At 41.0% G+C, this 25,098-nt stretch overlaps 1 protein-coding gene across 2 annotated transcripts; it reads left to right on the forward strand.

The window, feature by feature from the left end:
* Positions 1-2,690: 2,690 nt before the first annotated feature.
* On the forward strand, positions 2,691-21,256 carry dcp2 (decapping mRNA 2). Of its 2 annotated transcripts, XM_038970320.1 has the most exons (11): positions 2,691-2,990; positions 3,842-3,993; positions 4,287-4,414; positions 4,561-4,659; positions 4,812-4,964; positions 5,074-5,186; positions 10,976-11,080; positions 11,176-11,302; positions 12,803-12,886; positions 16,911-16,962; positions 17,725-21,256. In XM_038970320.1, the coding sequence occupies exons 1-11, from the start codon at positions 2,938-2,940 to the stop codon at positions 17,865-17,867; spliced, it is 1,209 nt and encodes a 402-aa protein (XP_038826248.1). In that variant the 5' UTR covers positions 2,691-2,937; the 3' UTR covers positions 17,868-21,256. The 2 variants fall into 2 exon arrangements, with proteins under 2 accessions (XP_038826248.1, XP_038826249.1); XM_038970321.1 differs by lacking the exon at positions 12,803-12,886.
* The last annotated feature ends 3,842 nt before the right edge of the window (positions 21,257-25,098 follow it).

Below are 25,098 nucleotides of genomic sequence, written 5' to 3' on the forward strand. Positions count from 1 at the left end.
GCCTCCCATAGTCTGTTCTGGACTTGGGGACTGTGAAGAGACCTCTTGTGGCATGTCTTGTGGGGTATGCATGGGTGTCCAAGCTGTGTGCCAGTAGTTTAGACAGACAGCTCGGTGCATTCAACATGTCAATACCTCTCATAAATACAAGTAGTGATGAAGTCAATCTCTCCTCCACTTTCAGCCAGGAGAGACTGACATGCATATTATTAACATTAGCTCTCTGTGTACATCCAAGGGCCAGCTGTGCTGCCCTGTTCTGAGCCAATTGCAATTTTCCAAAGTCCTTTTTTTGTGGCATCTGACCACACGACAGAACAGTAGTCAAGGTGCGACAAAACTAGGGCCTGTAGGACCGGCCTTGTTGACAGTGTTAAGAAGGCAGAGCATCGCTTTATTATAGACAGACTTCTCCCCATCTTAGCTACTACTGCATCGATATGTTTTAATCATGACAGTTTACAATCTAGGGTTACTCCAAGCAGTTTAGTCATCTCAACTTGCTCAATTTTCACATTATTTATTACAAGATTTAGTTGAGGTTTAGGGTTTAAGTGTTTTGTTCCGAATTCAATGCTTTTAATTTTTGAAATATTTAGGGCTAACTTATTCCTTGCCACCCACTCTGAAACTAACTACAGTTCTTTGTTGAGTGTTGCAGTCATTTCATTCGCTGTAGTAGCTGACGTGTATAGTGTTGAGTCATCCGCATACATAGACACTCTGGCTTTACTCAAAGTCAGTGGCATGTCGTTAGTAAAAATTGAAAAAAGCAAGGGGCCTAAACAGCTACCCTGGGGAATTCCTGATTCTAACTGGATTATATTTGAGAGGCTTCCATTAAAGAACACCCTCTGTGTTCTGTTAGACAAGTAACTCTTTATCCACATTATAGCAGGGGGTGTAAAGCCATAACACACATTTTTTTCCAGCAGCAGCCTATGATCGATAATGTCAAAAGTTGCACTGAAGTCAATCAAGACAGCCCCCACAATCATTTTATCATCAATTTCTCTCAGCCAATCATCAGTCATTTGTGTATGTGCTGTGCCAGTATCGAGTCGATGTGCAGGGGTACGTACGAGGTAATTGAGGTATATATTGTACCAGTCAAAAGTTTGGACACCTACTCATTCAAGGGTTTTTCTTTATTTTTACTATTTTCTACATTGTAGAATAATAGTGAAGACATCAAAACAATAAAATAACACATATTGGAATATTGGCAGTAACCAAAGACGTGTTAAACAAATCAAAATATATTTGAGATTCTTCAAAGTAGCCACCCTTTGCCTTGATGACAGCTTTGCACACTCTTGGCATTCTCTCAACCAGCTTCACCTGGAATGCTTTTCCAACAGTCTTGGAGTTCCCACATATGCTGAGCACTTGTTGGCTGCTTTTCCTTCACTCTGCGGTCCAACTCATCCCAAACCATCTCAATTGGGTTGAGGTTGGGTGATCAAGGCAAAGGGTGGCTATTTGAAGAATCTGAAATATAAAATGTATTTTGATTTGTTTAACACTTTTTTTTGGTTACTACATGATTCCATATGTGCTATTTCATAGTTTTGATGTCTTCACTATTATTCCAAGATGTAGAAAATAGTACAAATAAAAACCCTTGAATGAGTAGGTGTTCTAAAACTTTTGACCGGTAGTGTAGCTCTAGAGAAACTGTGCATTGAGCTCGCAGGGGGGGAAAACAAACAAATTGGAATTCAAATTATTGAACAGACATGAGTAAATTAGTTGTTTAAAAAATGAAAAAATAACCCCAATTATAATAAAGAAAAACCCTTGAATTAGTAGGTGTGTCCAAACGTTTGACTGGTACTATATGTACATATACAGTGGGGAGAACAAGTATTTGATACACTGACGATTTTGCAGGTTTTCCTACTTACAAAGCATGTAGAGGTCTGTAATTTTTGTCATAAGTACACTTCAACTGTGAGGGACGGAATCTAAAACAAAAATCCAGAAAATCACATTGTATGATTTTTAAGTAATTAATTAGCATTTTATTGCATTCAAAAAGGTCAATCCTAGGGTTCACTGACATTCTGCCATTCATATCCTAAAAGAGCATCCAACTTTCAAATTACTGTCACAAATGAGAGGTTAATTTTGTCTATTTTATTGAATTAAACAACTATTCATATCCACATGTGTAGACGAGGGCAGTAGACTGAATAAATGGTTGTAGCTGTATAATGGTTTAGTGCTTTCACAGGTCGCTCACAATAGAAGATATAGAATATAATAACTTATAAGGGCACGTATAACAATATTCTATATATTTTATTACTATAACAAGTTTATCTTATTTCTATAATAATGTAATTGTGGCCAAGGATATCGCATGTTATTTATTGTGATTACTGCTCATGAAAAAGTGTTCTAATGCCATTGAATGTCAGCGTATAAAATGTAATTTACATAGCTACACAGGCCCCGCCTCTTCCTCAATAATGTCTAGTTGTCTACTTTATAATCTTGCTCGAATATCTTTGGTTACCGTTTCCTTGTTTTGTCAACCAAACTTAATAAAATTGGGCTCGAGTTATTGTGCGTCTTGATTGGTTAGAATATTTTTGATAGGCCATCATTTAGCCCAATAAGGTGCCACCTATTCAACGTGGCCAGCCTCCCCTGATATACGATTGGATAATAACGTCCCCCACGTCATCAACAGTGTGGTGTTTCTACCTTTCTTTTTCGATTGCGCGGTGTTGGAGTTTGTTTTTAGCGAGCTAACGTAGCTTACATGTATTTATTTGTGTAAGTTTAGGGACATTTGACGAACCTGGCATACATAGTTCGCCTTGATTGATCAATAGAATGCATTGATTCGAGATTTAAGAAAATAGTAGCTTTGCGCTGTTTATTTTTCACCTCATTGTTTCGCGAGTTCGGGATGTTTTTATCCTCAACATGGAGACAAAAAGAGGGGAGATTCCCAACGGTGTATTGGACGACCTCTGCAGGTAAATACCGCGTCAAAAGTGACTAACTTGTTATCAAATATCATGTTTTGTTTTCTTACTAACACTACCCGGAGGAGTGTCTTTGTTGTGCTTGTGGCTTGTGGATAGCTAGCTAGATACCGAGGTAGTTAGTCTGTCTCAAGTGACAATGGGGTTGACTTAACGAAAGTGCGTTGCATCAGTGTTCTCAGGATTGTATTAATTATGTAACAAAACGTTTCTCAAACGGAACGAAACGGGGAGGGACCTATCTGAATTTGATAATCAGATTGTATTGGTCACATACACGTGTTTAGCAGATGTTATTGCAGGTGTAGCGAAATTCAAGTGTTTCTAGCTACGACAGTGCAATAATATCAAGTAATATCCAACAATTTCACAACATATACACACAAATCTAAGTAAAGGAATGGATTTAAGAATATATAAATATATGGACGAGCAATGTCAGAGCGGCATAGACTAAGACACGAAAATAGTATATACATATGAGATGAGTAATGCAAAATATGTAAACATTATTAAAGTGACTAGTGTACCATTTATTAAAGTGTCCAGTGATTTCAAGTCTATGTATATAGGCAGCAGCCTCTGTGCTAGTGATGGCTAATAGTCAAATATTAACTCGTGATTTGCTCAGTTTGGTTCTTAAACGGTTTTGGTAATGAATTGCGCCCCTGGCTGCGTACACGGAACCTCAAGCTTCGCTACAGTCATGATGGTACATCATTAATGTTTGGCTACCGTCATGGTACTCAAACTGTATTGTGACATGGACCACAGTATGTTGTCTAATTAACTATGTCCATGTAGTTCTGCTACTGTACTGATTTGACTCTCCTCTCTTCCAGTCGATTCATCCTCCACATCCCTAGTGAAGAGAGAGACAATGCTATCCGCGTGTGCTTCCAGATCGAGCTTGCCCATTGGTTCTACCTGGACTTCTGCATGCAGAATGCACCAGGATTACCTCAGTGTGGGATAAGGGACTTTGCCAAGGCTGATATCCTTACATGAGAATAATGATGTTAGAGGGGGCTGGGGGGGTTGCTATCATGTTCTTTTTGTCTTTGCTTAGTTAATTCCTGATTAAAGATAAATAAATAATAATCTTTATGACCATAGGCCCGCTGTGTGAAAGGTTATGTACATGTCATCACCTAACAGTTCCTTGTTGAACTTCCAAAGACCCCACCACCTTCAATTCAAATATTGTCTTGTGAGGAGCGGTACATACAACTAAACTCAATATTTTTTTTGCAAATGTTCCTTATATTCTCCTTGACACCATGCTACTTTTTAATCATTGTCCATTCCTGCTGCCCAATGGGGAGGATGTACAGAAGGTTCTAGAACAGTGGAAGGAATATAAGATGGGTGTTCCAACCTATGGTGCCATTATTCTAGATGAGTCGCTTGACAATGTGCGTATAGTACATACATTATAACACTGGCTGTGTATGGTGATACTTCCCGATAAACATTTCATATGTCTTAAGTTGTCTCTCGTGTGTGTGTGTGTGTGTGTGTTGTATGTCCTTTTATAAAATTTTATATTTCTTCTCTTTAGGCTTTGCTGGTTCAGGGCTATTTGGCCAAGTCAGGATGGGGCTTTCCAAAGGGAAAAGTCAATGAAGATGAGGCTCCCCATGTTTGTGCTGTACGAGAGGTAATTGCCTCTTATTAAATTATCTCAGTTTTATAGGTCTTTATAAATCTGATTTGGCAAGTAAATATTTGCTCAAATACAGAATGGCTAGATACTATATATGACATTTCATTCAATATTGTTTTCTCATACCCATGTCTGTATTCTCTTAGGTTATGGAGGAGACGGGTTTCGATATCAAAGATCGCATCTGCAAAGACACGTACATCGAGCAAAAAATCACTGATCAGTTGGCCCGATTGTACATAATACCTGGGGTACCCAAGGAGACGAAGTTCAACCCCAAAACAAGGAAGGAGATAAGGGTACGGTTACCCCTTAACTTTCTCATATTTTGTTCCTATTTACAATTTGTATTTACAACGCCGATGAAGAGAACAGCTAGGACTAGCTATTGTGCTGTGTTTTTCCTAGAACATCGAGTGGTTCCCGATTGAGAAACTACCATGTCACAGGAACGACATGACTCCCAAGTCTAAACTTGGACTCGCCCCCAACAAGTTTTTCATGGCCATTCCTTTTGTCAGGTAAGTGTCTTATTGCGCTTCACACATTCAGAAGAACAGGCACTTAATGAACTAATGAAAGATTCATCTTTGGTCATCAAACCTGTAGACAAGGGGGGTGAGTCGTTTTAGACTATGACAAATACAAAGAAGAGATTCAGAGACAATTCAATAATGAACGTTTCCATAGAAACTTGAGTGTTGATCCCACACACAGGTGTTCCAAAGGGATATATGCTCTAATCTGGAGCAAGCCCTATTAAATAACCCTATCTCAAAACCTGAATATGAATACCTTTGCTGCAAATGTGTCATACATCCATGCCTGTACGTTTTGCCGAAATTACACAAACCTAAAACACAACAAGGCAATTATCCAGGCAGACCAGTGGTTGCGGGAATAGGTTCAACGCTAGAGCCATTGTCGAACTTCGTAGACTCTTTTATTAAATCACATGTGCAAGTATTGCCTTCATATGTGAAAGACTATAGACTTCTTAAACAAGATCTCGCCAATAAAGGGTTTAACAGAAGACTGTTGGTCACATTTAAACGTCGAGAGTCTATGTAACAGCATTCCCCATTCGGGGTAGCTGGCAGCCCTAGCTCACTATTTGAGAGACCGAGATATTAACGAATACCCACCAACAAACTTTATTCTTGAGCTGGCTGTATATGTTTTTTTTTTTAATATATTTTTTTTTTTTTTAAGTAGTAGTTACTATCTTGTCTCATGGCTACAACTCCCGTACGGGCTCGGGAGAGACGAGTCCTCCGAAACACAACCCAACCAAGCTGCACTGCTTCTTAACACAGCGCGCATCCAACCCGGAAGCCAGCCGCACCAATGTGTCGGAGGAAACACCGTACACCTAGCGACCTGGTCAGCGTGCATTGCGCCCGGCCTGCCACAGGAGTCGCTAATGCGCGATGAGACAAAGATATCCCTACCGGCCTAACCCGGGCGACGCTGGGCCAATTGTGCCTCGCCCCATGGACCTCCCGGTTGCGGCCGGCTGCGACAGAGCCTGGGCTCGAACCCAGAGTCTCTGCCTTAGACCACTGCGCCAACCGGGAGGCCCTGGATGTATATGTTTTGACGTACAAACTATTTCAGGTTTGATGAAGAATACTACCTCCAAACGAATGGAACATCGATGGGCTCCACATTCGCTCTGAGCTATGCTAACCTTTATGTGGGTCATTTTGAAGAACGTTTTGTTAACAATGAAAACGAAAATCAATTTTTGAAAAAAGTCCTGAAGTGGAATTGATATATTGACAATCTTTTGCATATGGGGAGGAACGGGGAAAAGAGCTGTCAGACTTCATGGCATTACTCAATGACATTGACCCCAATTTCAAATTCACTATTGAATGTGACACTTAACGTGTTCGTTACCTCTATGTGGATTGAGAAATGAAATGGAACCCTGTTTTACAACTCTGTGTAGAAAAGAAACGGACAGAAACACACTATTACAAGGGGACAGCTTCCACCCTGAGCCAGTTTTTTACACTGTGTTGAATATGCCACCCCACAGAGTTAAGAACAATAGGTTTCTAAGAAGTGTATTCCCCACAATGTGTGGATGAAGCTCTTAATTTGGCATTGGTGAAAACATGAGATGAACTGCTCAAAAAAATACCCACTAGATCTAAAGAACACTCTGTAATGTTCACAACTACAATATACTTTGAACTCGCGAAATGTGTGGCGACGCTGTCAAGAAACACTGACATGTTTTATCATCGGACCCAGCTTTGCCTGCTGAATTTAAGAATCCACCACTTATTGTATATAGGAGAGGTCGCAATTTACGTGATAAATTGGTCCATGTCAACGGCCAGCCACAAAAGGAAATAAGCCGTGCTCTTTTACGCACTTTTCTGACTGGTAGCTAAAAATGCAGTATATTTCTGCCACCCACATACAGGAAAACAGTTCCAAATAAATGGTATTATTACGTGCTCTACCACTGACGTTATCTTCATGATTAAATGTCCTTGTGGGCTTTGTTATGTAGGTAAAACCTCTTGTTCTCTCAAAGAATTAGTGAACATAAAAGATCAATCAGGAGAAACGACAGGGATTATCCAGTCGCAGTACATTTTAATCACCTGAAACAAGACATTTAAATGTTAAAAATAAAATAAAAATTGTGGCATTGAGAATGTTAAGATATCAGACAGGGGAGGTGATATAAATAATACTCTGAGCAAAAGAGAATGTTTTGGGATTTTCACCATCCAGACTTTATTTCCTAAAGGTCTTGATGAAATGCATATGTATGTTATGTTGTGAATATGAATTATGCCCCCATTTCAGATTACGCTAATGTTTTTCTTGCGCTGTATGTACCCAATGATTTATGAAAACTTGCTTGGTAGGTAGATGTCCTCATTGTGGTTTTACAGACGTGTTTAATACGTTTTTATGTACACACTTTATTTGAATATATTTTTTAAATGCACATTGTTGTATTTGTTAGCACTTATTAGTTTTCCCTGGACTCCAACCCCATTGATGCGTGGAACGGATGTGGGTGGGGCTAGGTCTACATAAGGGTGCTATTTTTTTTTAAACTCACAAAAGCTTTGACGAAGGCCATGAGGCCGATACGTAAAGCTTATTCAAGAGCAGTGTGCAGGTTTCTTCTTTTTTTCCCCGCTTCACACTGATAAAGATGCCCATTTCTGAAATATTATTTGTCTTATTTTTTGGGGGTGGGTGGTTCAGCTGTAATATTGTAGCTTCCATCAATGTAATCAATCCCCACATATGTTTGGGGTAAATATATATACAGTACCAGTCAAAAGTTTGGACACCTACTCAAGGCTTTTTCTTGATTTTTACTATTTTCTACATTGTAGAATAATAGTGAAGACATCAAAACTATGGAATCATGTAGTAACCCAAAGTGGTGATTCTTCAAAGTAGCTACCTGTTGCCTTGATGACAGCTTTGCACACTCTTGGCATTCTCTCAACCAGCTTCACCTGGAATGCTTTTCCATCAGTCTTGAAGGAGTTCCCACATGCTGAGCACTTGTTGACTGCTTTTCCTCCACTCTGTGGCCCAACTCATCCCAAACCATCTCAATTGAGTTGAGGTCGGGTGATTGTGGAGGCCAGGTCATCTGATGCAGCACTCCATCACTCTCCTTCTTGGTCAAATAGTCCTTACACAGCCTGGAGGTGTGTTGGGTCATTGTCCTGTTGAAAAACACATGATTGTCCCACTAAGCCCAAACCAGATGGGATGGCATATCGCTGCAGAATGTTGTGGTAGTCATGCTGGTTAAGTGTGCCTTGAATTCTAAATAAATCACAGACCGTGTCACCAGAAAAGCACCATCACACCACCACCTCCATGCTTCACAGTGGGAACCACACATGCAGAGATCATCCGTTCACCATCTCTGCGTCTCACAAGGACATGGTGGTTGGAACCAAAAATCAAAAATTTGGACTCATCTGACCAAATGACAGATTTCCACCGGTCTAATGTCCATTGCTTGTGTTTCTTGGTCCAAGCAAGTCTCTTCTTCTTATTGGTGTCCTTTTAGTGGTGGTTTCTTTGCAGCAATTCGACAATGAAGGTCTGATTCACGCAGTCTCCTCTGAACAGTTGATGTTGAGATGTGTCTGTTACATGAACTCTGTGAAGCATTTATTTGGGCTGCAATCTGAGGTTGGTAACTCTAATGAACTTATCCTCTGCAGCAGAGGTAACTCTGGGTCTTCCTTTCCTGTGGCGGTCCTCATGAGAACCAGTTTCATCATAGCGCTTGATGGTTTCTGGGACCGCACTTGAAGAAACTTTCAAAGTTCTTGAAATGTTCTGCATGGACTGACCTTCATGTCTTTAAAGTAATGATGGACTGTCATTTCTCTTTGCTTATTTAAGCTGTTCTTGCCATAATATGGACTTGGTCTTTTACCAAATAGGGCCATCTTCTGTATACCCATCCCTACCTTGTCACAACACAACTGATTGTCTCAAACGCATTAAGAAGGAAATACATTTCACAAATGTACTATTAACAAGGCACAGTTGTTAATTGTTAAGGCAAAGGGTGGCTACTTCGAAGAATGTAAAATATATTTTCATTTGTTTAGCACTTTGTTTTTGGTTACTACATTCCATGTGTTATTTCATAGTTTTGATGTCTTCACTATTATTCTACAATGTAAAAAAAATAATAAAGAAACCCTGGAATGAGTAGCTGTCAACTTTTGACTGGTACTAGTATGTGTATATACACACATACAAACACCATTTAAAAAAAATATATATATATATTTTCTGCATTTCTGAAAGACTTGTTTGACAGCCAACTGCATGTGATAAGAGTATCTAGCAAACAGTGGAATACTCTAGTGTTGCTTTTTCAGTTTGTCAAATATAACCTGTCATTTCAGTGCAGCATGAATAACAAAATGGTTAAACTATTGTATGTTTAGGGTGTAGCCATAGGCGACGCCTGAGTTTCTAGTTTGGGGAAGCAAATTTTCACCATTTAAAAATGCACCTTCATAAAGCATTCCGTGCATCACCGGCATTTGCAGACTGATGTAAGAGAGCCTACTATTCATAATGTGACGATTGGATAGTCATTACATGCTAATAATTTAGCTTGATTACTGTTGGCAAAATATACAGTTCAATGCATAGCTGAGTGTGTAGTTGCTTAGAGTAAGCCTAGGCTGTATCCAGATATGTTTCTTCTCCTTTTGCACAGGAAAATGTGGCCTTTTTTTATTAACGTATTTCATTCCTACTACACTTTTGAATAGCCTACGACAAAAATTACAGGGTAGCCTATGACGACAACTACTCTGCTGATACTGACAAACAGATTGATAAAAATGACGCTCTCTGATCCATATAATAGGCTTACGGGTAGGGGGGAGACAAATACAATATGAAGTCCATCTAACCTGGAGGACAATATTATTGTCCAAAAACTAATTTTCAGGTGGCAACCATGATAAAGCGTGAATATGCACACTCACCGGAGACATGGACAATGCTCTCCGATGGTGCCAATAAGATGGGCTATACTGTTCGCTCAATTAAGTTGAGAATTTTGATAACTAAAAGACGGTTTAGTCTCTTCATTATCTTGTCTTTCCAGACTATGTTTTCCAGGGATTGTATTTTGAAATATTGCGATATGCCTGGCTGGACTTCCTCTACATTTCACTGTCTGTTGCTACTCGACAATCATCTATTTGGTATTTGCTGTGTGCGCTGACCAAGTTGCAGGCTCTTCCGACTGCAGGCAATGCGATTTTGAAAACGATCCAAAAAGAAGCTAATGATCCAAATCATGCTTTCTGGTGTAGTAGCCTATTATTTGAATGGTTGTATTTATTTCTGTAAAGGCTGGAGTAGGCGTTTTGAATGAATTTACTTTAGGGTAAGCTTTTTTTTATTTAACTAGGAAAGTCAGTTAAGAACAAATTCTTATTTACAATGACAGCCAAACCCGGACGACGCTGGGCCAATTGGGAGACCCATAGGGCGGTGCACAATCACGGCCGGATGTGATGCAGCCTGGATTCGAACCAGGTACTGCAGTGACGCCTCTTGCACTGAAATGCAGTGTCTTAGACCACTGCGCCACTCGGGAGCCCCTTAGCATCCCCTAGCCTTATGGAGGCGTCACCTATAGTTGTAGCCAACTTGTACAGTATTTTATTGTGTAATCTTCTATCCTATGTGTATAAAGCTAATGTCCGTTTTTAATACCATTTTAATAATTCAGTCATTGATTCTAGCATCTCTACTTTGCCCTCCACAGACCACTCCGAGAATGGATTGCCAAGCGTAAAGGAGAGTCTACAGACAGTGATGAGGATTTTGCATCCAATGGCAGCACTCCATGCAAACCTCTAGACAAAGCACGGTAAGACACTTATGCCCATGCTAAAGACAATTTTTATATACATTTGGTGGACAAAGCTTTTTTGAATATGAATTTAATAATTTCTTCTTCTATAGCTCCAAGCATCGACGGGCCCAGATGTTGCCTGAGGCGTCTCCAGGAGAGGGGTGGGGGAAGCAGAAGCAACCCAAGCCTCTGGGACAGCTGAGCCAATACGAGGTCTCTGAACTCTTGAAAGCCAAGGTTGGTTGGTCTCTGCTGTTTGAAGGGTCATCTATGGTCGGGAATGTCTGTTGGGGTAGTGCTGAGCGAGTTTTAGTGCTTTTTGAGGTTGTTTTGGTTAGATTATTAAAAAATAGTCACGGTTTTCGATTGCTGTTTCGATAAGAAAAACATTAAATGCATTATGAAATAATGACATTTTTTAAATGATTTTAGAGCTTTCTAATGGAAATTCCTAAGTAGCAAAAAATGGTGAACATTCAATTGCCAAAACATAGAAAATATGTTGTCTCTGTCAGGTCCACATTGGGTAGACATCAATAGAAAATTACTAAGAAGTCAAATATTTCAGTTGGTTACATTATTTAGTTTTTATTTGACTTTATTATTTTTCATTCCTTAGTCATCATCTCTGCTCAGGAAGTAGCAGCCACCCAGACCACATCATCTCTGTGCTTCCTGTACTGTCTTTAGTCATTCTTTTTATTTAGCCTGCCTAAGTATGCTGCAGAGCTGTCTGACAATCATTTTACTACTTCTTCAAAGTAGATAAGGCACACTTTCACGAACTGTCCTTCTTGTCATTGTGTTGTGCACACTCCTCTCTCATGCGCTCTGTGTGTAACTAACCTAATGTAGCGGGCATGAAAGTGTATCCATCCAGAGATCTGTATATATTGGCGAAATGCTCACGCGTGCTTAACTCGAGTCTCCCATTGACATGAATAAATGACTTATGGGAAAGTCATTATCGTGCACTAATCTCAACGCTGAATCGGGCAGTATCAGAAAATGTTACGGCTCAGGTACCCCACACTTGCTCCAGCAGACTCTATAAATTGGATGCTTTGGGCAGTTATCCACAGGCCTGCTGCTGACACGTTTAGTTTAGACCAAGTGCAAGATGGGGTGGGGGGGGGGGGGGGAATAGATGTATGAAATGTCTGTGGTACATCTTCAAAAATACTACAACGGATCAACTAACAAAAGCATGACAAACACTCAGGTTGAAACACATTGCATGCTCACTGTCAGTCTTCCTCAGGCAAAGCCAGATTGTTTAATTAATGGGCGAGGCAACACTGAGTGTGTGTTTACTCTGTAGCTGTAGCACACATCTCTTAGTGTGATCAAAACAATGCAGCAATTGTAATCCAGCATCAATTCACTCAAGGGCAAAAGGTCTGTTTTGGGTTGTTTTTCTGTTACCAGCAGAGGGTGATGTCGCCTTAGTCTTCCCAGTTTGGCCTTGTTCAGAATCAGGCCTTGTAGAATGCAAAAATATTTCTGTGTCTAGCCTGAAATGATTTACTTTTTTATCAAGAATTCCTGCTTTTCTGACAGCACCCATTAATCAAAACTGACCTAAACCAAAATATAAAAAAATCTCCCAATTTTCTATGTTGTTCAGAGGCACTTCTACTACTATAGTATCATCAGTGGCTACTCAATATATTTTTTGTTGTTGTTGAATGTCCCAAGTATGAGTCCTGGTTCTATGGTACTTGCTCCTGTCTGCAGAACCTCAATGTGAAAGGCAATGGGAAGAAGCACCAGGATTCTCCCAACCTGAAGAAAAGGGCCAATGGAGTCGGCAACCAGCAGGTGAAACTTAGCTTGGCTGAAGCTGTGTGTAACGCCTCACCATAGTTTGTTAGGTGTGCTTGCTGAAAGTGAAAACAACTACTGAAATCTGGCTTACCTTTTCTCGTTATTGGCTTTTCTCCACCACCTGTAGCCCCAAAACCGCAATGGCTACCAACATCAAAACTACTTTAAAACATCCAGGCTAGCACTAGTCTTTATTTTTTAGATTTTTTTTGTATGCTACTTTCTCACTGACTCTGCTTGTATTGCTTGCCAAAAAACTTCTGGATTTTCTGTATTCTATTACCTTTTTTTTTTTTTTTATCGAAGCCCCATAGGCCATCCATTTTAGATTCGATACTGGTCTTCAACCGTTTGCTCTACAAACATCAAACTGACGTTGACAAGTGCGAGCCGTCTCAACTTAGATTTTTACATTTTTTATTTGACCTTTTATTTAACTAGGCAAGTCAGTTAAGAACAAATTCTTATTTTCAATGACGGCCTACAGGGGAACAGTGGGGTAACTGCCTTGTTCAGGGGCAGAACGACAGATTTACCTTGTCGGCTCGGGGATTCGATCTTGCAACCTTTCGGTTACTAGTCCAACGCTCTAACCACTAGGCCATTGATTGCGTCAATACAGCTTTTTATAGCTACCTTAAGATGAATGCTCTAACTGTAGTAACTGAAACTTGCTCTGGATATGACTGTAGATGTAAAACCTTACAGCTTCCTGTCCCCCCCCCCATGTCAATAGTGGACTACAGACTTCCACATTCTAAATCGCTGGTGCAGAACTATCAGAATGTTAAAACTAAAGCATTTTCAGAGCTTAAAACACATTTATATTGGTTATGATGCTATAGTACTCACACTACCCTACTGTCTTAACCCACTATAATAACGCCATACCTACAAGCCACCCCTAAATGGCTCACTATAACTACTACCAGTACTACTGCAGTCACTACTTCCTTTGTTGTGTCAAACTTGCAAAATGAAAAACCTTCTGCACACCCTATAGGAGAAGTGTAGGAAATCGGAACACAGCTTCGGTCGCTGTCTCCGTTTCGTCTTGTTTTTTTAGACCAGTGTTTCCCAAACCTGTACTCCTAGCCAGTCCACTTATCGACGTATTCCCAAACTAGCACAGCTGATTCTAAATGGTCCCATTATAATCAAGCCCCTCATTAGTTAAATCAGTGGACTGGTTTGGTTGTACTCCAGGAGATGTTTATCTATCCTTATGAGGTATCAAACTTCACTATACATCTAGATCAACTAGACATGTATCTATAACTGACCTAGACCCTCTACACATCTAACTATAACTGACCTAGACCCTCTACACGTCTAACTGTAACTGACCTAGACCCTCTACACGTCTAACTGTAACTGACCTAGACCCTCTACACGTCTAACTGTAACTGACCTAGACCCTCTACACGTCTAACTGTAACTGACCTAGACCCTCTACACGTCTAACTGTAACTGACCTAGACCCTCTACACGTCTAACTGTAACTGACCTAGACCCTCTACACGTCTAACTGTAACTGACCTAGACCCTCTACACGTCTACAGTTGAAGTCGGAAGTTTACATACTAATTGTGTATTTGGTAGCATTGCCTTTTAAATTGTTAAACTTGGGTCAAAGTTTTGGGTAGCCTTCCACAAGCTTCACACAATAAGTTGGGTGAATTTTGGCCCATTCCTCCTGACAGAGCTGGTGTAACTGAGTCAGGTTTGTAGGCCTCCTTGCTCGCACTCGCTTTTTCAGTTCTGCCCACAAATGTTCTACAGGATTGAGGGCAGGTCTTTGTGATGGCCACTCCAATACCTTGACTTTGTTGTCCTTAAGCCATTTTGCCACAACTTTGGAAGTATGCTTGGGGTCATTGTCCATTTGGAAGACCCATTTGCGACCAAGCTTTAACTTCCTGACTGATGTCTTGATATGTTGCTTCAATATATCCACATCATTTTCCTGCCTCATGATGCCATCTATTTTGTGAAGTGCACCAGTCCCTCCTGCAGCAAAGCACCCCCACAACATGATGTTACCACCCCCGTGCTTCCCAGTTGGGATGGTGTTCTTCGGCTTGCAAGCATCCCCCTTTTTCCTCCAAACATAACGATGGTCATTATGGCCAAACGGTTCTATTTTTGTTTCATCAGACCAAAGGACATTTCTCCAAAAAGTACGATCTTTGTCCCCATGTGCATTTGCAAACTGTAGTCTGGCTTTTTTATGGCGGTTTTGGAGCAGTGGCTTCTTCCTTGCTGAGTGGCCTTTCAGGTTATGTCGTTATAGGACTCATTCTACTGTGTATATTGATACTTTTGTACCTGTTTCCACCAGCATCTTCACAAGGTCCTTTGCTGCTGTTCTGGGATTGATTTGCACTTTTCTCACCAACGTACGTTCATTTCTAGGTGACAGAACGCGTCTCCTTCCTGAGCGGTATGATGGCTGCTTGGTCCCATGGTGTTTATACTTGCGTACTATTGTTTGTACAGATGAAAGTGGTAACTTCGGGCGTTTGGAAATTGCTCCCAAGGATGAACCAGACTTGTGGAGGTCTACAATTTTTTTTTTCACTGGTCTTGGCTGATTTTTCTTTTGATTTTCTCATGATGACAAGCAAAGAGGCACTGAGTTTGAAGGTAGGCCTTGAAATGCATCCACAGGTACACCTCCAATTGACTCAAATGATGTCAATTAGCCTATCAGAAGCTTCTAAAGCCATGACATAATTTTCTGGAATTTTCCAGGCTGTTTAAAGGCACAGTCAACTTAGTGTATGTAAACTTCTGACCCACTGGAATTGTGACACGGTGAAATAATCTGTCTGTTAACAATTGTTGGAATAATTACTTGTGTCATGCACAAAGTAGATGTCCTAACCGACTTCCCAAAACTATAGTTTGTTAACAAGACATTTGTAGAGTGTTTGAAAAACAAGTTTTAATGACTCCATCCTAAGTGTATGTAAACATCTGACTTCAGCTGTAACTATAACTGACCTAGACCCTCTACCCATCGAACTATAACTGACCTACACCCATCGAACTATAACTGACCTACACCCTCTACACATCATCATAGATGTAGGTCCAGACCAACTAAACCGTTCCCTAAATAAAACCAATTATACAAACTAGACCTCTAACTAGTCTAAACTATAGACCAGGATCTAGACCAACTTACTTGACCTCTACCGAGACTATAAGAACGTGGATTAAGTCTGAGTGACAGTCTTTTCATGGCAACTCTTTGTCAAGCCAAGCATCTATAGCTTGACAATCACAGCAATGGAGTTGGCAAGAGCACTAACCGATCTGGGACCAGGCTAGAGAAGGAGACAACAGATCTGGGACCAGGCTAGAGAAGGAGACAACAGATCTGGGACCAGGCTAGAAGTAATCTAGACCAATACTAACAACACATCTAGCTAGATCTAATTTCTTGTGGACAGATGCAGGTAACATAAATGGTAGTAGCATCTGTCGACAGACTGGTATGCGACAACTAACGAGGAACTTTGTTCCGCTAGGCTGATTTTTTTCCGTCGCTGATCATTTGGACAAATCACGATTTCACAGGTGCTCGCATCTTTCCAATTTCAGAAGGGACTTGTCCGAAACTGTCCGACAGTTTCCGTTGAGAGGGGTGGAGACTTCGCTAGTCTCGTTAGCAGCGAAGTAGTGAACCTGTTAGTAGCGAAACCTGCCCCCCCCCCAGAACTCTATCGAGCATCTGACACAATTACGGAAGATTTTAGTTCTGGGTGTCCAAGATTAAACTAGATCTAAAACAAGTGAATGGCTGAAGCAACTACACACATTTTCTAAAAGCTTTCTAGTTATTATCTACTAATTTAATACAAATCGGTCTCGCATTTTAAATTGCAATTATATTCAGGTGTTCAATGGTGATTGTGCGTATTGTTGGTTTTTGCTTGATGTTTAATCATAGTCTGTTGATTTATCATGGACATATTTTTTTGCATTTAAAATGTTAAAACTGTTCTTCCAGAAAGAGGAGAAGAGACTTCAGCCCAGGAGACTGCAGGACAACTTCGACACAGGTATTGCACAAAGTGAAGATTAGGAATGAGACAAGTTTTCAGTAGATATGTAACAGCTTTTATGTGCTGTTTAAAGCAACTATATGTTAAAAAAAAAAAAAAAAAAAAAAAAATCAGACACATTGTTTTGGGTCCCTCTTTTTCAGTATAGAGACTTCTAACTAGCTCAGGGGTGGCCGTGACTCCTGGAGGTCTTCTAACTAGCTCAGGGGTGGCCGTGACTCCTGGAGGTCTTCTAACTAGCTCAGGGGTGGCCGTGACTCCTGGAGGTCTTCTAACTAGCTCAGGGTTGGCCGTGACTCCTTGAGGTCTTCTAACTAGCTCAGGGGTGGCCGTGACTCCTGGAGGTCTTCTAACTAGCTACGGGGTGGCCGTGACTCCTGGAGGTCTTCTAACTAGCTCAGGGGTGGCCGTGACTCCTGGAGGTCTTCTAACTAGCTCAGGGGTGGCCGTGACTCCTGGCGGTCTTCTAACTAGCTCGGTTACAGTTAACACACCTGATTCAGCTAATCAAGATCCTGAGGAGCACATGACTAGAATAATGTAACAAAATGATGTTGTGAGGGTAGCTCTCCAAGAGGTTTGGCCACCTTTTATTAGTTCAGAGTGAGAATTTAAAAGGTATTGTTCACTTCAACATCAGTCAGACATTTTCAGAGAGCCAACGTTTTCAAAATGTCTGGGGGGGGGGGGGACTGTTGAGGTGAACTCTCCCTCTGTGTCCACTGGCCTTGAGTGAAACTGCTCCCTTTCTCTTCCCAGATGCAGCACTGCCATCTGACACGTGCAGTTCCATCAATGGGCAGCAGGTGGTCTGCAACGGCAACTGTGAACACCTCTCCTCCAGGTCCTTCCTCAACTTCAAGTTCGACAGGGAAGCCATCATGAAATGCTTTGACTCCTGAAATAGCCAACGGACACCTTGGTCGTGTTCAGTAGGGACCAAAAGGAAGTAAATGCATTTTTTTTTGCTTTTCATTGTATGCCCTAATGAACACGACCCTGGAATGGCAGACTAGCAGATACTTCAGTTCAATGGAACGGCAGCCCCTCCAACCTTAGGGTTGAGATGAAGAGTACTGACCACATATATATAAAAGCCTTCTGTCGTAGGTTAAATTTTTTGTCAAGCACAGAAACGTGAACTAGGTGTCGCTGTTTGTTCATTCAAGCCGAATCCTTACTTTGGGATTCTTAGTAACTTAGTTTCGCTTCCAGGAAATCATGCAGTGATGTCAATGGCAAAAAATAGGGATGAACAGTTTGTACTCTTGTGCACAGATCTCTAGTTAGGATTCAGCCCATATGATCCAGATTTACTAAGCATTTGCATCAGGTGCAAATGTTGTACCTGTATTTTTATAGAGGGAATTAATCACAGAAAATAGAGTTGGGGGGGGGGGGGGTTGAAAATACAGGTTCTGAGAAGAAAGACGGTAAAGGTAGATTTAAAGGTTAAATAAAGGTAGATGAAGATAGAGTTTTAACTTTGGGGTTTCATCCCCTGTTGACACGAACAAAGCATATGTTTAGTAAACCTGGCCAGTGAGTGAAGTCGGCGCCATAACTTGCCCAGTTCAGTGTTTTTTTTTGTCTAATTTTTAATGGACGACATAGCCCAACTTTGGTCAGTTTCACCGCCTTACCAACTGAGCTCCCGATTTATGTTTTATGGCAGTGGTTCCCAACCAGGGGTCCTAGGACCACTTGGTGTACGTGGTCTATCCACAGGGGGTACTTAAGAAGACTCATGAGACCATGGGACTGCTGGTAAAATGCACATGAGGGGGTACTGCAGGGGTACTCCGGGTAGAGCAAAATTCAGTTGCAGTGGTACAGTAACCGAAAAAGGTTGGGAACCACTTTTTTTTGTGTATAGCTGGTGTGAACTGATCTGAGGCTAAGCACAGAGTACTGTACATTGTGCTTCTACGCTTTATCCCCAAAGTCATAAGGCTGGTGTAGATTGTCTTGTACAGGCAGTCATGTTGAATGGCTCAAGCAGTGTCCGCTCCAAGTAGCCTCGTCCTACCAACTGTGATGCCAATGGCCGCGTTCCAGGTCAAGCTTTTTTTGCAGTCGTGCATCTCAGAAGTTTGCTATATGATACAAATTAGGTTTCCACAATGTTAAATGTGATTTTGCGCAGCACGACTGCAATAAAGACAACCTGGTACGTGTCCTATGTCTGTCTTGTCTGGGGTCTGTAGCAGGGCTTGGTGCAGCTAGCCTGACTTCAGAGGCTGATGGCAGAGATGTAAGACTGAAACAGCTTGTGTTAAGATTCTTCAGTGCAAAACACATCACTCTCACAATGCGCCTGGTTAACAAAGTAGCTTTACCTATTCTACACCTGGAACAAGACAAATCACATTTTACACTAGGGAACAGTAACAGGGGGATGTAATCCTAAAACAAAACAGAAATAAAAATGTCCTGTTTTCTAGCTTTTGTTTGTTCTCCCTTCTAAAAATGATTCAAAACTGAAAGCACAGGTGCAAAGGCTTAGTAAATTTAGCCCAATATGTGTGGTACAAAGCATACTGCTAACTGGCATACGACTGAATGAAATCAATTTACCCTTGCATCATCAGTATGCTTGTTGGAAGTATTTCAGACCTCTGAATCACAATACCTTGCCTGCTAGGCTACTATATGTTATGTTTTAAATGGCAACAAGTCATGGAACCCCAACTGTGACTGGAATGTAATGTATGATTGAACAATAAATTGACCCTACATGTAGTCAAAGGTAGGTTTTTAGAGAACTTATTGGTAATATTTTAATTGATGCTAAGTAATGCATTGTGGTTATAATGCATGTAATACTTGTCATAAGCATATATGAACCCCACTGTTTTAGTAAGTGTCATCTCTTCATGATCCTTTAATAGGACTTCTATTTTCAGTCTGAAGCATTGTAAGGGCTCATACCTGCTTATAACTGGTAATGAAGCGTCATACCTGCTTATAACCGGTAATGAAGCGTCATACCTGCTTATAACAGGTAATGAAGTGTCATACCTGCTTATAACAGGTATTGAAGCGTCATACCTGCTTATAACAGGTATTGAAGCGTCATACCTGCTTATAATAGGTAATGAAGCGTCATACCTGCTTGCATTAAGTTTGTAGAGCATTACAAACTTCATGTTCAGAGGTGGTTATTCAACAATACATGAACATAGGCTTCTGATTCAGGAGGGCGCAACGTTACAGAATGTTTACATAGAAATAGATTGTGTAGAAGATACACACTTCATGTAGAATCGAGACTCTTCATCATTACATGTCTACGTTGCACCTCACGGAATCAGTCCCATGATTCAATCTGAGTAAGAGACAGTCTCAACAGGAACCTGTTAGAGATGTTAAAAGACGTACGTCCCCTCTTGGGAGAAACACTCTTTGATCTTGTTCTGGTGACACTTCCTAACGGCAGTCATTTCCCCGTCTGTGGTCGGCACTGCGCTGAGACAGGGTAATGATCCCATGTGTGTTGGTGTGTATTTCGGCGTTTCCAGCAGCAAGCTCTGATAATAAAGAATTAAAATACTGGTCAGAAGTGTCCTGTAACCTCTGAGAAAAAATATGAGTTTTGATATTAGGTACGGTATGCTGATGAACCCGCGGGACTATGACGAAGCAGGACTTTCCTTTTGATTAACAGTGTTGTATTCACCGCGTATGGTTCATTCTCATGTGTCTGTAACAAATACCTGTTCATAAGGGTACAACATTGAAATGTATTGTGTATATATGATGGTCTGTCATATAGAATAGGGAACCATGTCAGCTCTATTCGTTACATTTCTATCTGCAATGTTCTGAACTTCCTCTGTTGATTTGGAGAATTGCATTAGTGGTGTGGTTACATCTGAAAGCCGTTGACCTGAGGTTGATGGATATAAGCAGGACTTCCTCTTATCTTCATGTGTAACTCGTTTTCAATGCCTATCATTATTCTTTTGAGATCGTAGGCTTTCATTTTAAATACTGTACTGTCGGGGGGGGTTTCCCCGTTTTTCTTTTTTTTAAGAAAGTTGAGTTATTTGTAACATGGTCAGTTGCAGCTCAAGTTGCTTCTGTTATTTCATTTAGGAAATTTAGAAAATAATTTATCTCAACCATTTGCTATACTTTATGGGTATCACTTCATTTGAAAGGGTACTTAGCAAGGACTTCCTGACACATTCATTCCATCAATGGCTATGTCAACATCCACAATGTTATCGATTCATTATTTCACAGTAATGCCCTTGTGATTGTTGACATAAGAATGTACTGATTATGATTGTTTTATGTGTGGCTTATTAAGTATTTAGGTAGGTAACCTTCAAACACTGTTAAGACTGTTTTTGCATAAAGTAGACCTGCCATTAGTTTTTACTGAAATTGTGAAGTAAATGCAGTACGATAGATAAGAAAAGCAGTCCATCATGCTTTTGGTGGGTAAAAAAAAAAGTTCATTTAATTTACAAGTTGCTTGTCTCATCTGTTGTCTCCAGGAAGTAATCCCCTCCGACTGTTTATTGTTATGCTTCTGTAAAGACACTGTTCTTTTCAGTCAGAATGGCCTCTTTCCCCCCCTCATTAGCAACATCTGATTTATCTGTCAATGGAGCGAAACGACATCAGGCTTTCATAGAGTCTGCCTGATCTGATGGGAATCACGTCTTATGTGAAACTGGATAGCCTCCTATGTCTGTTAGTTTAGAGGATTCAAAGGTTGACAGTACCGATGGTAGTGACAAAAACATAAATTGTCAATATCTTTTTATTTGTTTGTGAACATAGTTTTACTGTATATGTGTAACCGATGTGAAATGGCTAGCTAGGTAGCGGTGGTGCTTGCTCTGAAACCTTGAAGTAGTGGTTCCCCTTGCTCTGCAAGGGCCGCGGCTTTTGTGGAGCGATGGGTAACGACGCTTCGTGGGTGACTGTTGTTGATGTGTGCAGAAGGTCCCTGGTTCGCGCCCGGGGCGAGGGGACGGTCTAAAGTCATTGATGCTGTTGACCCGGATCACTGGTTGCTGCGGAAAAGGAGGTCGAAAGGGGGGTGTCGCTACACTGTCTCAGGAGTCGCTACAGAATCTCTCATAAGTGGGTTGAAATGTGGTGACAGACACACACACACCCTTTGGCCCTGTGAGACCCCTCTTTCAAAGCCTCTGAGATCTCTTCTATCCATGGTAGCCAAAATAATTGGAAACGGAGTTTTTATACATGACCCTAAGTGTGATGGGATGTTAATTGCTTAATTAACTAAGGAACAACACCTGTGTGGAAGCACCTGCTTTCAATATACTTTATATCCATTATTTACTCAAATGTTTCCTTTATTTTGGAAGTTACCTGTACACGCATGAGGTAGCTTACACACGTTAATGATAGAATAACAGGAAACTGCAAAACCCAAGCCAGACCCCACTACCACAAAAAGCTTATTTCTCTCAAATTTTGAGCACAAATTTGTTTACATCCCTGTTAGTGAGCATTTCTCCTTTGCCAAGATAATCCATCCACCTGACAGGTGTGGCATATCAAGAAGTTGATTGAACAGCATGCTCATTACACAGGTGCACCTTGTGTTGGGGTCTGCATTTTTGTCACACAATGCCACAGATGTCTCAAAATTTGAGTGAGCATGTAATTGGCATGCTGATTTGCAGAAATGTTCACTAGAGAATTGAATGTTATTTTCTCTGCCATAAGCTGCCTCCAACGTTGTTTTAGAGAATTTGGCAGTACGGTCCAACCGGCCTCACAACTGCAGACCACGTGTATAGCGTTGTGTGGGCGAGTGGTCTGCTGAATTCAATGTTGTGAACAGAGTGCCCCATGGTTGCAGTGGTGTTATGATATGGGCAGACATACAGTGCATTTGGAAAGTATTCAGACCCCTTCACTTTTTCCACATTTTGTTACGTTACAGCCTTATTCTAAAATTGATTAAATTGTTTTTTTCCTCATCAATCTACACACTACCCCATAATAACAAAGCAAAAACAGGTTTTTAGACATTTTTGCGACAGTATAATTTTTTTAATTTTAATTATCACATTTACATAAGTATTCAGACCCTTTACTCAGTACTTTGTTGAAGCACCTTTGGCAGCGATTACAGCCTTGAGTCTTCTTGGGTATGACGCTATAAAATTGGCACACATGTATTTGGGGAGTTTCTCCCATTCTTCTCTGCAGATCCTCTCAAGCTCTGTCAGGTTGGATGGGGAGTGTTGCTGCACAGCTATTTTCAGGTCTCTCCAGAGATGTTCGAGCGGGTTCAAGTCTGGGCTCTGGCTCAATCCTGACTAGTCTCCTGGTCCCCGCCACTGAAAAACATCCCCACAGCATGATGCTGCCACCACCATGCTTAACCTTAGGGATGGTGCCAGGTTTTCTCCAGACGTGACGCTTGGCAGTCAGGCCAAAGAGTTTAATCTTGTTTTCATCAGATAAGAGAACCTTGTTTCTCATTGTCTGAGAGTCCTTTAGGTGCCTTTTGGCAAACTCCAAGTGGGCTGTCATGTGCCTTACTGGCCTGATTGGTGGAGGGCTGCACAGATGGTTGTCCTTCTGGAAGGTTCTCCCATCTCCACAGAGGAACTCTGGAGCTCTGTCAGAGTGTCCATCGGGTTCTTGGTCACCTCCCTGACCAAGGCCCTTCTCCCCCGATTGCTCAGTTTGGCTGGGCGGCCAGCTCTAGGAAGAGTCTTGGTGGTTCCAAACTTCTTCCATTTAAGAATGATGGAGGCCACTATGTTCTTCGGGACCTTCAATGATGCAGACATTTTTTGGTACCCTTCCCCAGATCTGTGCCTCGACACAATCTTGTCTCTGAGCTCTAGGGACAATGCCTTCGACCTCATGGCTTGGTTTTTGCTCTGACATGCACTGTCAACTGTGGGACCTTATATAGACAGGTGTGTGCCTATTCAAATGATGTCCAATCAATTGAATTTACTGCAGTTGTACTCCAATCAAGTTGTAGAAACATCTCAAGGATGATCAATGGAAACAGGATGCACCTGAGCTCAATTTCAGGTCTCATAGCAAAGGGTCTGAATACTTATGTAATTAAGGTATTTCTGTTTTTTATTTGTAATAAATTAGTAACATGTTCATAACAGTTTTTTCTTTGTCATTATGTGGTATTGAGTGTAGATTGATTATATATTTTTATTATTTAACATTTTTATTTAACTAGGCAAGTCAGACAAGAACAATTCTAGATTGATGAGGCCATTTTTTTTAAATTAATCAATTTTAGAATAAGGCTGTAACGTAACAAAATGTGGAAAAGGTCACGTGGTCTGAATACTTTCCGAATGCACTGTATTTTACGGACAACGAACACAATTGCATTTTATCGATGGCAATTTGAATGCACAACAAAAACCGTAACGAGATCCTGAGGCCCATTTTTTTAAAGGTATCTGTGATCAACAGATGCATATCTGTATTCCCAGTCATGTGAAATCCACAGATTAGGGCCTAATGAATTTATTTAAATTGACTGTAACTTAGTAAAATCTTTGAAATTCTTGCATGTTGTGTTTTTATATTTTTGTTCAGTATAATAGTAGTATTATACTGCCTAAGATCACCATGCACAATGCCAAGCGTCGGCTGGAGTGGTGTAAATCTCAACGCCATTGAACTCTGGAGCAGTGGAAACACGTTCTCTGGAGTGATGAATCACACTTCACCATCTGGCAGTCCAACGGACGAATCTGGGTTTGGCGGATGCCAGGAGAACGCTACCTGCCCCAATGCATAGTGCCAACAGGAAAGTTTTTATGGAGGAGGAATAATTGTCTGGGGCTGTTTTTCATGGTTCGGGCAACAGTTTGGGGAAGGCCCTTTCCTGTTTCAGCATGACAATGCCCCCTTGCACAATGCGAGGTCCATAAAGAAATTATTTGTCAAGATTAGTTTGGAAGAACTTGACTGGCATGCACAGAGTCCTGACCTCAACCCCATCGAACACCTTTGGGAAGAATTGGAACGCCGACTGCGAGCCAGGCCTAATCGCCCAACATCAGTGCTCAACCTCACTAATGCTCTTGCGGCTGAATACTGCAGGGACTTGCTTCCAATGTTCCAACATCTAGTGGAAAGCCTTCCCAAAAG

Source organism: Salvelinus namaycush, chromosome 31, assembly GCF_016432855.1.
Source record: "Salvelinus namaycush isolate Seneca chromosome 31, SaNama_1.0, whole genome shotgun sequence".
Lineage (NCBI taxonomy): Eukaryota > Metazoa > Chordata > Actinopteri > Salmoniformes > Salmonidae > Salvelinus > Salvelinus namaycush.